General features: G+C 39.4%; 1 protein-coding gene across 2 annotated transcripts in view; it reads left to right on the top strand.

The window, feature by feature from the left end:
- Nucleotides 1-16,966, top strand: part of EMCN (endomucin) — a 128,896-nt gene that overhangs the window by 76,646 nt on the left and 35,284 nt on the right. For both annotated transcript variants that reach the window (XM_052642106.1, XM_052642104.1), the window contains exon 4: nt 9,653-9,691. In XM_052642106.1, the coding sequence (XP_052498066.1) occupies nt 9,653-9,691 (39 nt within the window). The remainder of the gene's footprint in view (nt 1-9,652; nt 9,692-16,966) is intronic.

The raw sequence follows: 16,966 nt of genomic DNA on the forward strand, positions 1-16,966 counted from the left end.
AGAGATCTCATGAGCAAGGTTAAGTTGTTCAAGAGATAAGGAAAAGTAGCAGGACCTGGAGATCTTCTGATTCCTGACAGATCTTTAGTTGCAGTCCACACATATCTCCACAAGTACTTCCCTTATTCTGGCCTCCGTGATTTGAAGTAATCTGTGTGTTTAGTCAAAATATCCTGACTAGAAAAGCTACTAATCACCCATAAGAGCCTTATCAAATCCCGCTCATTTTACATACTGGATGCATTTTTGGCATACCCAGAGTCCTTAGATGGAGAAGGGAATGGCTACCCACTCCAGTATCCTTGCCTGGAGAATCCCCATGGACAGAGGCACCTGGGGGCCACAGTCCATGGAGTAGCAAAGAGTCGGCCACTACTGAGCAACTGAGCACACAGTCCTTCAAAAGACTTCGCTGCAGGTGACTCAGTCTCCAAGTCTCTTCTAGGAGACCTCCAAGATACAAGGAGACGGCAAGTGGGCACTGTGGACATTCAGGGCTCACTCTGGTCTAGAAGCATGTTGGTAACATCCATGTCCCCCTTCTATTGTAATCATCTTAGACATGACATGAAGAAGGCTATTTAGGAGAAGTCTGATTCCAACCGTAATTGTAAACTAATAATTGTATATAATTAGTCACCATGTAGAGCAATTTGAAGAGGAGGGTCATTTTTCCTTCATAACAAGAACATTTCTCTGTGGCAGTGTTTTGGCTTCTGATAAGCAGAATTTATATTGTAGACAATATATGTCTGAAAAGTACCTTTGGCAAACCAAAACCTCATGCATTTTATAATACAAGTGCCCCAATACAAACAAGAATAAAAGTGAACTATGCATTTGCCAAATGTGTAACAGATGATGCTTCGTCTCCCTCTTAAGCATATGAGCAGTGGGTGCTTGAATAGTGACCTTCAGGTAAAGGCACTGTGGGGACATTATCTCAAATTCAGGCTTGATTTTGGAGTGGAGAGGAGCTAGTGAGGTCTATTGACAGGGAAAGGGAGCCTATTGCTTTCTCCTTCTGGTGGATTCTGACTTAGCTAAGGAGAGTATGTGTAACAAGATTATAGGTAGGAGACATTGAGATGGGCAAATACCAGTACCTAATTCTATTAAGGCAACTGTGTGGGTAAAATAAAAGTGAAACTGTTAGTCACTCAGTCATGTCCAACTCTTTGAGACCCCATGGACTGTAACCCGACAAGCTGCTCTGTGGAATTCTCCAGGCAAGAATACTAGAGTGGGTTGCCATTCTCTTCTTCAGGGGATCTTCCCAATCCTGGGATTGAACCCAGGTCTCCCACATTGCTGGCACATTCTCTACTGTCTGAGGCACCAGGGAAGCCTCAAGTGTGTGGGTTAAAATACTTCTAAACAATTTGCTGTGTCAGAGCCTCTGCTACCACAGAATATATAATACTATAGACTTGAACTCTGAAGGGAAAAATCTGACTTTTGTTAATTAAAAATAAATAACATTTATAAAGTGTCAGACTTTATTTTTTGGGGCTCCAAAATCACTGCAGATGGTGACTGCAGCCATGAAATTAAAAGACACTTACTCCTTGGAAGAAAAGTTATTGCCAACCTAGATAGCATATTCAAAAGCAGAGACATTACTTTGCCAACAAATGTCCATCTAGTCAAGGCTAGGGTTTTTCACGTATGGATGTGAGAGTTGGACTGTGAAGAAGGCTGAGCGCCAAAGAATTGATGCTTTTGAACTGTGGTGTTGGAGAAGACTCTTGAGAGTCCCTTGGACTGCAAGGAGATCCAACCAGTCCATCCTAAAGGAGATCAGCCCTGGGTGTTCTTTGGAAGGAATGATGCTAAAGCTGAAACTCCAGTACTTTGGCCACCTCATGCGAAGAGTTGACTCATTGGAAAAGATTCTGATGCTGGGAGGGATTGGGGGCAAGAGGAGAAGGGGACTACAGAGGATGAGATGGCTGGATGGCATCATGGACTCGATGGACGTGAGTTTGAGTGAACTCCAGGAGATGATGATGGACAGGGAGGCCTGGCGTGCTGCGATTCATGGGGTCACAAAGAGTCGGACATGACTGAGCGACTGAACTGAACTGAACATGTATAAGAAATTAGTAGGTTATTTAATCAGGGTTAATAACATTTATATGTAACAAATAATTTATCATGTATGTTTCCCTTTTGCATAATCTATCCTAGTTTAGTATAGAGTTTGTTTTTAATACAAAAAGCGTATGTAATTGTATAAAGATCAAGTAACCACTTCAGATATACTACTGGTTGAACGTGAGAATGGCATCTGCACAAGCCTGTACTTTTTGAGGCACCACACCCTTCTTAAAAGACATGGTCATTCCAATTATGCCAAGAGGAAGCTGGCTTATTGTTTACTAACAATGATTCTGAAATCAGATAAAGCAAGTGAAAGTATTAGAACACTTAGTCGTGTTTGACTCTTTGCGAACCCATGGACTGCAGCCCACCAGGCTTCTTTGTCCATGGAATTCTCCAGGCAAGAATACTGGAGTGGATAGACATTTCCTTCTCCAGGGGATCTTCCCGACCCTGGGGTTGAACCCTAATCTCCCACATTGCAGGCAGACACTTTACCAACTGACCCACCAGGGAAGCCCTTGAAATCAAATAGCTGAGATTCAAATAATGGCACAACCATTTATTTGGACTTTGGCCTTTGGTAAGCTATTTAACTTCTTTGTGCCTTTGTTTCCTCATCTGTAAAATAGTTGTAATGACTACTCTTTTACAGAATTCTTGTGAAGATTAAAAGAGATAAAATAATATGAAGCTTAAAACAGTGTCTGAAAAGAAAACAAGACATTTTAGCTATTAATATTATTTTGTTAATGATAATCCTTACAAAAGCCAAGCAAAGATGGTATTTATGGTATCAATTTCACAAATAAGGAAACAGGTTCAGAAAGATTAAATAACTCACCCAATGTTAAATTAAAAGATGTAATTCAAACCCTGTTTTTCTTGCTTCAAACTCCATAAATATCGATATACCACACTTTCTCTCATTACAACCATTTCACATAAAGTCTCCAAAGGAATTAGAAAGCAAGTAGCTTTTAATTGAGTGCATCATATGCTTGACAAACAGAAGTTCAATCAGTATAACACTGGCCAACTGACTGAATATAAACCTGGGATTCTCACCAGAAACCTGGGATTCTCACCGGGGTGGTTCTCATGCTGTTGCCAACGGTGCCAGATTTATTCCTGACCATGTGATTTGTGCAACCTGTCTTCCTTATCTGTATGGTCATTCCTTCTTCCCCTTGTCCTTCCTCCAACTGATTATTAAAATTCTACACAACCATAAAGAGCCTCTACAAAATATCACCTCAGTATTTCCCACAACTTAATGAGGTTACCAGATATATGCACCATCTGCACTATTATTCATTTAGTACTTTAAGTGGATGCAGTTTTTAATTCTTAAATTTGTTTGAAAAGGAAACCATCATGAATAAAAAACCAGTTTGAGTCGGCATAAGCAGAAGCTAGAAAGTCGCTGTGATGTAAGCAAAATAAAATAAAATTCTAGCTAGATTTTGTTGCTTGCCAAAGGCTCTGAGTTTTAGCCTTGCTTAATAAATAAATCAAATACTTACCTGGCAGGGGAGATACTGGGATGATGAAGGTAATTTTCACCCCACAGCATGGCTTATCTATCACACTCTGATGTGCTGACCCCTGCAATTTCCACAAAACTTGACTGTATAATTTGTGGTCGTGGGGGACTGGATTTGCACTTCTCCCTGTGGGGTGGAAAAAAAGATAAGTACATTCTAGGTATTAATGACGTATTTGCATCAAATTGAAATTTTGAAACTTCTTCACTGAAATAAACTCACAAAAAAATGGAAAATAATTACTTTCTCACTGAGTGTTTCAATCTGATTTAATGCCACTTTCCAGTATAGAATCTCTCATATAATGCTATGCATCTCATGCTTTGGAAAAGTCTAATTTCTCTGATCACTCAGGCTCATTATTTCTTTTGTGAATGGCACCATTTATCTATGACATTTACCAGGGAACTTAATTGCAATGTTTCTTACATGCTATTTAATTAGTTTGTATCATTTCATGTGGGCAGATAAAAGAGGAATTCTCAGGATAACAAAGTCTTAGTCACACATCACAGTTTATCCAAACCAGAACTAATCTTTCGTACGATGACTCAGTCAATGCTTTGTTGGGGGGATGGGGGATGGTATGTATCAGGGCGAATGAGAAGGAAAATTTTAATTGGTCATAGTAAATTATTTTTAAGCAAATCAGTAAAGAATTATATATGAGAATAACTATTTTTTTTCCTGGGCCTTTTAATGATAAATCATGTTCTGTAGGTAATTATATACAGCTATATATAGCTGGAAATACAATGGCTTTTGTAAGATAATATTTAGCAAAGTTACTTGTATTATTGCTTAAGCTTTCTATCTTAAAAGCTGATAGTTTAAGCAAAGTTTCAGTTCAGTTCAGTTCAGCCGCTCAGCCATGTCTGACTCTTTGCGACCCCATGAATCGCAGCACACCAGGCCTCTCTGTCCATCACCAACTCCCAGAGTTCACTCAGACTCACGTCCATTGAGTCAGTGATGCCATCCAGCCATCTCATCCTCTGTCGTCCCCTTCTCTTCCTGCCCCCAATCCCTCCCAGCATCAGAGTCTTTTCCAGTGAGTCAACTCTTCGCATGAGGTGGCCAAAGTACTGGAGTTTCAGCTTTAGCATCATTCTCATTAGTTATCTCTTGTATGCCCTAGTAGTGTGTATATACCTACCGTACAGCACAGGGAACTCTACTCAGTGCTCTGTGGTGACCTAAATGGGAAGGAAATCCAAGAAAGAAGGGATATTGTACACATATAGCTGATTCACTTCGCTATACAGCAGGCACAAACACAGCATTGCATAGCAACTATACTCCAATAAAACTTAATAAACAAATTAAAATGAGCAGAGAAGTTGTAGACTAGTAGAAAACATTTTTAAAAAATGCATACATCTAAAGTTTAGTTTGGGATTAAATTGTAGATTAAAGTTTAGCATTTCAAAGTTCATTTGCATTTCATAACACTTCAGTTTCAAACTGAACTCAACTTCAAGCTTCAGTTTCAAACTCAACCAAGAGATTTAAGTTGCCAAACACCCTGATTAAGGATTTGGTCTTTACTCAACAACTAAATTTGAGACTAGGTTAACAGAATGCACTACACTCATTTCTATTGAACTTCCGCTTACTCAGCAGATAAAGAATCTGCCTATAATGCAGGAGACATGGGAGACGCAGGTTTGATCCCTGGGTCAGGAAGGTCCACTGGAAGAGGAAATGGCAACCCACTCCAGTATTCTTGCCTGGGAAATCCCACGGACAGAGGAGCCATGCAGGCTACAGTGCAGAAAGGTCACAAAGAGTCGAACACGACTGAATGACTAAGCACACCTGCTTCCTCTCCAGATCAGAATTTGGCCTTTTCTTAAAGCATATTTGCATTATGAAACTTAAAACACACACACACACACACACACACACACACACACACAGGAATAATTACAAATACCTTCACTTTTCATTAGTTTCCACAACTTTAGTCATATTCCATAGCATTCATCTCTATTAAGATTTTATATTTCCAAAACTGAGTCGAAATTTGAAAATGAAATGCCGTATGAAGACATTTTATTATCTTCAAAATAATACATCCTTGATTTCAGAATTAAAAGGTATATATTTCCCAGTACTGATTATTTAAGATTTACATAATTTCCTTCTCAGAATAACAATATATTCATTTATATAGAAATATCTGGACCTCTGAAGACTCAAGAAAAGGGTTTTGAATTGCTTTTTTTTTTTCACTATTCCACTACTTCTTAAGGCATAGTCATTTTTATTTTATGTAATATGTCCCTGAGAAATCATTATGCACTTTTGAAGGATGAAAAAAATGCAGAAAAGAATAGTCAGGAGGCTTTGTCTGATATGAGTTTAAAATTGTTCATTCTCAATAAAGTCTATCAGCAAGAAAGATTATGACCTTATATTAAAAGCAGAAGGAACAAAGGTTTTGATTTCATTTATATTCTAATTCTCTGGCAGCTGATAAATATTTTAACTGCATCCTCCAAGTACAGCATTATGCCATGTACAAAATTATTTTAACTAGTTATGAAAAGTAGAAATTAATTACATAAGCTTTCCACTCAGAACAGTTTAGTGGGAAAAAAATGCTGTCTCTTAGTAAAAGATAGACCTTAGAACCAACGGACCTGAATTATAATCACAGTCCTCCCTTTGAGAACATAGTTTCACTTCTTTCAATTATTATTTGCAGATCTGCAAAATGAAAATAATAACATCCTTCTCATAAACATCAATGATGAATATATAGAACTGATCTGAAGAGTTGCTTCAAAAATAGTAGCTATCATTATCCAACTAGCAATTTGTAATAACACATTCATTTTGCCTTAAAACCTGCTAGTTGGATAATGATAGCTACTATTTTTTATTTTTATTATTATTATCAATTATTCTTTTATATTATTATTTGTTCATTCCCTATGTTTTTAGCAGAGACCTAGTATGGATAGTAGATGCTGAAATTATGACTCTGAGTAAAATAAGAAATCTCTGTCCTCCTGGACTTACATTCTAACAGAAAACAAAGCCATTTTAAAAATCAATGGAGTGATAAACTGTTGAGCAAACAAAGCATCATGGTGAGCTGAGGTGGAGGGAAATGAGAAGATAGCTTTCAATAAGGTGGTTGGAGAAGACTTCTCTGAGTGGTGACACCTGAACAGAGTCATGAAGGGTGAGAAGGAGCCAGTGTAGGCCTGAGAGGACAGCCCAGATGCTTAGGGCAGGCAAGCAGGCTGTCTGAGGCAAGGGATCCCTGGGACATTTATCTACCATGGAGAGGCCAAGCAGGCTGAGACAGCTGGAGTGAACTGAGGAGCAAGGCAGGAGCCATATCCTACGGAGAGTCGCTAGCTGTAGTGAGGAGAGGAATAAGGCACCATTGGACTAATGAAATGTAAATTAAAAAAAACTTTTTCTAGGTGGCTGTTACACATACTAATGAGAGAGATATAGGTGCTAGATGAACAGTAGTCGGGTAGGTGGAATATATTTAGAAGCTAGCGTTGATGAGGTGAGGAAAAAAAAAATGAATCAAGAAAAAAAAAGAAGAAGAAGAAAAAAAAAGGCCACTACTTTTTGGCTCATGCACTTGCGAGGCAATGGTACCATCAGTTCAGTTCAGATCAGTCGCTCAGTCGTGTCCAACTCTTTGCAGCCCCATGAATCGCAGCATGCCAGGCCTCCCTGTCCATCACCAACTCCCGGAGTTCATTCAAACTCAATGTCCGTCGAGTCAGTGATATCATCCAGCCATCTCATCCTCTGTCGTCCCCTTCTCCTCCTGCCCCCAATCCCTCCCAGCATCAGAATCTTTTCCAATGAGTCAACTCTGCATGAAGTGGCCAAAGTACTGGAGTCTCAGCTTCAGCATCATTCCCTCCAAAGAACACCCAGGACCAATCTCCTTTAGAATGGACTGGTTGCATCTCCCTGCAGTCCATGGGACTCTCAAGAGTCTTTCATACTTTGGTTCAAAAAAGTGAAAGGGGACATGTGTTTGAGGACACAAGTCAAGAGTTAGGAATGGATAAAGAAGTGTGGTGTATCGATACAATGGAATATTGCATTCATGCTAAGTCACTTCAGTCGTGTCCAACTCTTTGTGATCCTGTGAACTGTAGCCAAGCTCCTCTGTCCATCAGATTCTTCAGGCAAGAATATTGGGGTGGGCTGTCATGCCCTCCTCCAGGGGATCTTTCTGACCCAGGGATCAAACACATGTGTTTTATGTTTCCTGCACTGGCAGATAGATTCTTCCCACTAGTGCCACCACAGTAAGTGTTAGTCGCTCAGTCGTGCCCGACTCTTTCCAACCCCATGGACTGCAGCTCTCCAGGCTCCTCTGTCCATGAGATTTTCCAGTCAATGATACTGGAGTGGGTTGCCATTTCCTTCACCAGGGGATTTCCCCAACCGAGGGATCGAACCCAGGTCTCCTGCATTGCATGCAGATTCTTTATTGAGTGAGCTACAAGGGAAGCCCAGTGCCACCACATCACTCACACATGAAAATGAATGAAATAATGCCACTTGCAGCAACATTGACAGACCTAGAATATATCATGCTAAGTGAAGTCAGACAGAGAAAGACATATGATACTGCTTATATGTGGAATCTAAAACAAAAAGCTACAAATGAACTTATTTACAAAATAGGAAAAGACCCCCAGACATAGAAAACAAAGTTGTGGTTACCAAAAGAGAGAAGGGGGAGATAAATTAGGAGTCTGGGGTTAAGATATATACACTATTGTATATAAAATAGTTAACAATGAGGATTTACTCTATAGCACAGGGACTTCTGGGCTTCCCTGGTGGCTCAACAGTAAAGACTCCACCTGCATTGCAGGAGCTGCAGGAGACAGGGGTTTGATCCCTGGCTCAGGAAGATCCCCCCCGAGGAGGGCATGGCAACCCATTCTGGTATCTTGCCTGGGAAATCCCAGGAACAGAGGAGCTTGACAGGCTACAGACCATGAGGTTGCAAAGAGCTGGACACGACTGAAGCAACTTAGCACTCAATATTTTGTAATAACCTATAAGGCAAAAAAACTGAAAAAGTATATTTAGATATAAAACTGAATCACTGTGCTGTATACCTGCAACTAACACAGCATTTTATATCAACTCTACTTCAAATAAAAAAAAAAGAGTTCTGTTTTGGGCATGTAAAATTTAAGATACTGTTAAGACAGTCAGGTGAAGATACGAAGGAAGCAAGTGGATATTTGTACCCACTATCATTATTGGGCTTTCATTTATCTCAAATATTTCTATATATTTTCATGTGGAAAATCTTGATTCGTGGTGCAAACGCTCAAGTTTGTTGAAATGATCTTTGATTATAATTCTCTCAAGCAATTTTACTTGTAGAAAGCTCTTCTGAGCTCTATTCCCTTTAGAGGAATTTCTTAAGTTTCAAAGGTATCTGTCTGAACCATTCTGAATCTTCCTCAGATCAGGAGATGTGCAATATCTTAGTAGGAGTATGACATATGGCAGTGCCACTCATGAAGCACCCACCGAAGTTTCTGTAGTCTTCTGGATTTTCCTGGCATATTCAAGAAGTGGGGTTGTACCAGATGCCCCAAAGGAGGATGCAGAGAACTTTGGCTCACAGGCCAAATCCAAGCCCCATCTATTTTTGTAATTAAAATTTAATGGGAATATTGCCATACCTATTCTTTAGATATTACATATGGCTGTATTCACACTACAATAGCAAAAGCTGAATAGTTGCTAGACTTATGGCCCACAAACCTTAAATACTACCGGTCCCTTTAAGAGAGAGTTGACTGACCCCTGCTCTGAAGTTTCTTCTGTTCAGGAAGCCTCATGATTTGGTGACTTGAGGAAAGTAAATCAGAAATGAACTAAAATCTCTATGCATTTACCACCTGAAACAATTGTGAGAGTAGATATTTGATATTCAATGTTTAATTTTAGCAATTTTCTTTTTTTTTTTTTCTTTTGCTCTAAAGCTGAGACTCAGAGTTCAATCAAAGCAACAGAAACACCAGGTAAGTTCATTTTTCTTTTCTCTGAGAATACTCCTGAGTATAATCCCAAGAAGGAGACAAAGTAGATCAATCAGTTTGAGGACAGAGTTAAATAGTATAAAAGAAAATATTACCTGGCAACTAAAATATTTAGGAAACCTTGTGTTTAAAAAAAAAAAAAATGCAGACAAGGAGAATGTGCAACAGTGTGTGTGAGTGCTCTGGGGCCTGGGTTAGTGGAACCAGCTCTGGGAAGTGCACAGAGCTTGTGGAATTTCCCTCTCCCCAGAACCTACTGTTCCTGGTCTGTTTGTGTGGTCAGCATGCCCTCTCCAAAAATATAGGGTGTGCTTTTTCTGTCGTCTCTATTCTCTAACAAAGCCTGGTCCTGGCATCCAAAGAGATGAATTCATAAACCACTGTTAACAGTCTAAAATGCTATCACTTCAAGAAGCACTCACGCTTTGCCATCCTTAGTTTCAAGCTGAAAAATTTTGGATGATGAAGCAATGGAAATTGGAGAAGATTATTGGCAGAGGAAAATGGTCATGTTGAATCTTCATACTGTTTTGAAATTGTAATTATTTCAAGATTTTTATTTTCCTAACTCCTGTCTGGTGCGTGCATAAGTGGCAAGTCTCTTAGGTTATCAATATTAACCACCTTTGCTACATACAAAATGAGAAATGTGTGAAATAAACCTAGGAGATCATGAAACTTTTTTTTTTTTTTTTGGACCAGAGAAAGATTTACTGCAGGGCTGAGCAAGGAGAACAGGTGGCTGGGAAATACAGAGAACATGTAACTTTTTTTAAAAAATGGAAAAATAAAGCCATGAAAATTATGAGTGACTCTAATAACATTTTCACAGCAAATGTCCTAAACAGTCATCATGGTCTACCCTCAAGAATTAGAAATGGGAGTTATATGCTTTTAAACTTAAATTATTTATCTTCTATATAATATATCAAATAATAAAGGAAGTTATTTTTATATTGTTAACTCTCTCTATTTCACCTCATCATTGTACTTTTTATCCTTTATTTCCATGTACACAATCTAGAAATGCATGGGAAAAAGCCTTGGGAAAAACAAAACATAAAAATAGTGTATCCAGGCAAAGAGGGCAGCTTTGCGTTGGCTGATGCTTTGCACTGTTCCGGAGAAATCCTGTCCCCTGTTTCATGGATTGGTTATCAAGAAGGAGTTACAGATGGAGGAGAATCGGGAGGCTGCCAAATTGTCAGCTCTTTTTAAGGAGAGACCAAAGCATCTTTTATTTTGTTTAAAAGATAGTATTAACAAAATTCCAGCTTTAACTACAATTGATTTTTACATGTAATGAAAAGCGCATTTAGATTTTAATTTTGAGTTATGGAAACTAATTCTCCTAAAATAGATAATAGACAAACCATTGATTTGAACAGTGAATTAGAAAGAAATAAGGCTGATTCTATCAACTGCAAGAAAGGTCAGTCTTAAACTTCAGATATATGGTAGGGCTAAACCCTAAATCCAGGAGAAGGCAATGGCACCCCACTCCAGTACTCCTGCCTGGAAAATCCCATGGACAGAGGAGCCTGGTAGGCTGCAGTCCATGGGGCTGCACAGAGTCGAACACGACTGAAGCGACTTAGCAGCAGCAGCAGCAGCAGCAAAGCCTAAATCCAGGTTCACTCAAAAAAGATTAACAAATATCCCCCATCTCCTTAAAATGATTAGTATTTTTCTTTTAGGTAATGTTGAGGCAAGCATCTAGCCCAAGGAATTTTCAGCAATGCTTTCTTCTAGTAAACACGAGCTAATACACATTTAGTCTTTGAGTAGAACATTCATAGCGCTCATTTGATATTTTCTTTCACATAATGCATCTGGCTTTAATTTCCATGAAAAATTGTGTTTTTACCACTCTCTTCAAAAATTATTAAGGGTCTAGAAACTGGTACTTGTTTTATGTAGGATCTTTATTTGGAATTCAGAATAGGCAACTGTATATAAAATATGAATTATAAGCAATTATATGTAGATATGGACTTCCCTGTGGGCTCACATGGTAAAGAATCTGCCTGCAATGCAGGACACCCAGGGTCAATGCCTGAGTTGGGAAGATTCCTTGGAGAAGGGAATTTATATCCATTCCAGTATTCTTACATGGAGAATTCCATGGACAGAGGAGCCTGGCAGGCTAGAGTCAATGGGGTTGCAAAGAATCAGATACAACTGAGCAACTAATACTTTCTTTTTCTTTTCTATATATAGATACAACATTCAACTTTATATAATAAAAATACAAGAAAGGTAGTCACAGTTAGATGGGCGTGATTGATCAGGTCAGAAAACATGTCCATTCATTTCATTCAATAGAGCAAAGGTTGCATGAATGGACAGCTGTGTTCAGTAATACTAGGCATGAAGAAGAATTCACACCCAATATCTAAAACATGTGGGAGAGTAAAATTTCAACTGCCCACTGTAACATACCTGGTAAGATTCCAAGTTTAGTCTAATCCCCTGCTAAATATACAGGATATATTCAACCAATCACTGCTAACCGAGGCTTTCAGTCTTTGTTCTGTTCCATCACATATAGCACTAGCTAAAATTTTGAGTGATACATGGAGCCTGCCATGAAGGGTTACTAAAGACTAGTCAATATAATAAATAACTATAATAACTCCAGCAGTCATATAGCTATAAAGCGATGTGTCATTGATAAGCCTCAGATAACATTATATTAGGATCAGAGGAGGAAAAGAACTTTTTTCTCTTTATCTGTATCATACACTGGGTGAGATAAAAGCAGTTTAAGAAAAATGAGAAACAGGTTCATGAAAAAAGTGGCCTTCTAGCTGCCAGATTTTTGTGCCTACTTGATTTTTAGCTCTGAATTCAGAGCTAACGAGGATATGGAAAGACCCACTAAAAAGTGATGAAAGACTGTTTATTCCCTAGAGATATATGCAGACATTATGTGGCCATTACAATAATTTAAAGCAATAATAGAATTCACTTTTGTTTAGCCTTATCATTTTCCCACAGACAGGCAGAGCTAATAACTTGTCCTTGAAAATTAACCTCTTGATTTCTTTGTAAGAGATCTCAGCTCGAAGAAAAATGGACCAATATGCCTCAATATATTGGGAAAGGAATAAACCATTTGCCTATAATTTCCTGAAAATACAACTATATTTGTCCAGGTTTTCCACAGAAGCAGAACAAAGAGAATATACATATATAAATATGTATTTATATAAACATATGGAAATCTCTAGAGAGATGTATTATAAAGAATTGGCTCAACGCATTACAGAGTCGGAGAAGTCCCAAGACCTCAGCTGGCAAACGAGGCCCAGAAGCTGGGAGAGTGCATGGTGCAGTTCTAGTCCCAGTCCAAAGTGCTGAGACCAGAAGAGCAGATGGTGCAAGTTCCAGGCTGAAAGCTGGAAAGTTCAAGATCCAAGAAGAGACAGTAGCTCAGTTCAAAGGCATGGAAACATTGGTATCCCAGCTCAAGGCAATCAAGCAGAAAGAATTCCTTCTTACTCCAGGGAGCCTTTCTGTTTGTGTGTGCGTGCATGCTCAGTCATGTCCACCTCTTTGCGACCCCATACAGGACTTCAACTGATTGGATGAGAGCCACCCTAATGGAGGTAATATATTTCACTCATCTACTGATTTGAATATTAATCTCATCCAAAAACACATTCACAGGCACACCCAGAATAATGCTTGACCAATACCTGAGAGGCAAGTTCAATCCTTGGGTTGGGAAAAATCCCCTGGAGAAGGAAATGGCAACCCACTCCAGTATTCTTGCCTGGGAAATTCCATGGACAGAGGAGCCTGCTGGGCTACAGTCCATGGGGTCACAAAGAGTCAGGCACAACTTTGTCATTGAACAACCATATCAAATATCTGAGAACCCCATAGCCAAGTCAACACAAAAAATTAATCATCACAGCATTCTCATTGTGACCAGCACAGCTTGTGAAAAATCTTGTACACATCTTTAGTTTCTCAACTGTGTTTCAGGACCTCAGTTGTTTTTTAGACATTAACTTTTTTATTGAAAATCAGAAGCTAGTACAGACAACTGCCATCCAAACTGACTACTGGCCTTTGGAAAGGAGGATTCTCTGTCGTGGTTCATTCATTGTACTTGACATCTTATGCAATGCCTGGAGTTGGTTACTGGCAAATTCATATAATGTGAAACACGAACTATTTTATACAGATGATTACTTACCTGAATATTCTAACTTTGAATGACAGAATCTTGATACTATTGTTCAGTTAGAATGTACTCAAACTAGAAATATAGCCATAGCAAATGATATTCTGAGTTGTTTTAGTAACTTGGAAATTTTGTGATGTTTAAAAATTAGTTGAGAAGAAAATAACTCAGTTATGGAATGAGAAATAGAAATTAGCTTAGGGCCTGGCATAAGCTTCCACTTGGGAAATTATATGAACCTATAAATCTAGGTATGGCTAAGTGGTTTCTCCTCTGGTTCAAGGATCTGAGAAGTCTCTGAGAAGCGCTCAACCCTGTTCTTGAGACTCTGTAGTCTACACTGAAAGGTCGTAAAAACACAATCTTGGACTTCCCTGGTGGCGCAGTGAATAAGAACCCACTTGCCAAAGCAGGGGCACAGGTTTGATCCCTGGTCCTGGAAGATTCCACATACTATGAAGGAACTAAATCCCATATGCCACAACCACTGAGCCTGAGCTCTGGAGCCCATGAGCCACGACTCCGGAAGCCTGCACCTGGAGCCTGGGCTCTGCAACAAGAGAAGCCACCTCTATCAGAAGCCTCTGCCTCACAACAAAGATTATCCTTCTCTCACCACCACTAGAGAAAGTCTGGCAGCAGCAAGGAAAACCCAGCACAGCTGAAAAACAAACAAACAAACAAACAAAAACCTCAATCTTAACTCACTTAAAGAACCAACACATTTCAACAATATTGCTAAGGATGTGAGCGCCTCCAGTAAACTCTACTATGTGCTCTCTTTTAATACATCAGGAAGAATTCTCTCTGTCTCCTTGTATGTTTGTGCAGAGTCTAGTCTGGCCACTGAAGAAAGAGAGGTTTAGTTTCTCTTGGTATAAAGAAACCTCTTGACTGGAGAATAAATGGAAATAGGTGATATTTCATGTCGTAAAAATAAAGATGTGCTTATAACTCATTGTTACTGAGCGGCAGCAGCTTAGGCAGCATAGAGTCGTGGTTGACAGACCAGAGTCTAGCGTCTACATTCAAACCCTGGCTCTGTGTGACTTCGGGCAAATTATTTAAGCTCTCTGGGCTTTAGCCTCCATTATATGAAATGATAATATTATTAATACAGTAGTGAGTATGAAGCCCTTAGAACAATGCATGGCACATAGTGTCCCATCAGTTCAGTTCAGTTCAGTTCAGTCACTCAGTTGTGTCCGACTTTTTGTGACCCCATGGACTGCAGCATGCCAGGCTTCCCTGTCCATCACCAACTCCCAGAGCTTCCTCAAACTCATGTCCATTGAGTCGGTGATGCCATCCAACCATTTTATCCTTTGTTGTCCCCTTCTCCTCCTGCCTTCAATTTTTCCCAGCATTGGAGTCTTTTAAAATGAGTCAGTTCTTCACATTAGATGGCCAAATTATTGAGTTTCAGTTTCAACCTCAGTCCTTCCTTCCAGTGAATATTTAGGACTGATTTCCTTTAGGACAGACTGGTTGGATCTCCTTCCAGTCCAAGGGACTCTCAAGAGTCTTCTCCAACACCACAGTTCAAAAGCATCAATTCTGTGGTGCTCAGCTTTATAGTCCAACTCTCACATCCATGCATCACTACTGGAAAAACCGTAGCATTGACTAGATGGACTTTTGTTGGCAAAGTAATGTCTCTGCTTTATAATATGCTGTCTAGGTTGGTCATAGCTTTTCTTCCAAGGAGCAAGCATCTTTTTAATTTCACGGCTGCAGTCATCATCTGCAGTTGTTTTGAAGCCCCCCAAAATAGTCTGTCACTGTTTCCATTGTTTCCCCATCTATTTGCCAAGAAGTGATGGGACCAGATGCCATGATCTTAATTTTCTGAATGTTGAGCTTTAAGCCAATCTTTTCACTCTCCTCTTTCACTTTCATCTAGACTCTCTTTAGTTCTTCACTTTCTGTCATAAGGGTGGTGTCATCTGCATATCTGAGGTTATTGATATTTCTCCTGGCATTCTTGATTCCAGCTTGTGATCATCCAGCCCAGCATTTCTCTCGATGTACTCTGCATATAAGTTAAATAAGCAGGGTGACAATATACAGCCTTGACGTACTCCTTTCCTGATTTGGAACCAGTCTGTTGTTCCATGTCCAGTTCTAACTGTTGCTTCCTGACCTGCATGCAGGTTTCTCAAGAGGCAGGCCAGGTGGTCTGTTATTCCCATCTCCTGGAGAATATTCCACAGTTTGTTGTCATCCACACAGTCAAAGGCTTTGGCATAGTCAGTAAAGCAGAAGTAAATATTTTTCTGGAACTCTCTTGTTTTTTCAGTGATTCAACGGATGTTGGCAATTTGATCTTTGGTTCCTCTGCCTTTTCTAAAACCAGCTTGAACATCTGGAATTTCATGGTTCACATACTGTTGAAGCCTGGCTCGAAAATTTTGAGCATTACTTTGCTAGCATGTGAAATGAGTGCAATTGTGCAGTAGTTTGAGCATTCTTTGGCATTGCCTTTCTTTGGGATTGGAATGAAAACTGACCTTTTCCAGTGCTGTGGCCATAGCTGTGTTTTCCAAATTTGCTGGCATATTGAGTGCTGCACTTTCACAGCATCATCTTTTAGAATTTGAAATAGTGCCACTATAATTCCATCACCTCCACTAGCTTTGTTCATAGTGATGCTTCCTCAGGCCCACTTGACTTCACATTCCAGGGTGTCTGGCTCTAGGTGAGTGATCACACCATCGTGATCATCTGGGTCGTGAAGATCTTTTTTGTACAGTTCTGTGTATTCTTGCCACCTCTTCTTAATATCTTCTGCTTCTGTTAAGTCCATACCATTTCTGTCTTTATGGAGCCCATCTTTGCATGAAATGTTCCCTTGGTAGCTCTAATTTTCTTGAAGAGATCTCTAGTCTTTCCCATTCTATTGTTTTCCTCTATTTCTTTGCACTGATCACTGAGGAAGGCTTTTTTATTTCTCCTTGCTCTTCTTTGGAACTCTGCATTCAAGTGGGTATATCTTTACTTTTCTCCTTTGCTTTTCACTTCCCTTCTTTTCACAGCTATTTGTAAGGCCTTCTCAGACAGCC

This window comes from Budorcas taxicolor, chromosome 6, assembly GCF_023091745.1.
Source record: "Budorcas taxicolor isolate Tak-1 chromosome 6, Takin1.1, whole genome shotgun sequence".
In the NCBI taxonomy this organism is placed as follows: Eukaryota; Metazoa; Chordata; class Mammalia; order Artiodactyla; family Bovidae; genus Budorcas; species Budorcas taxicolor.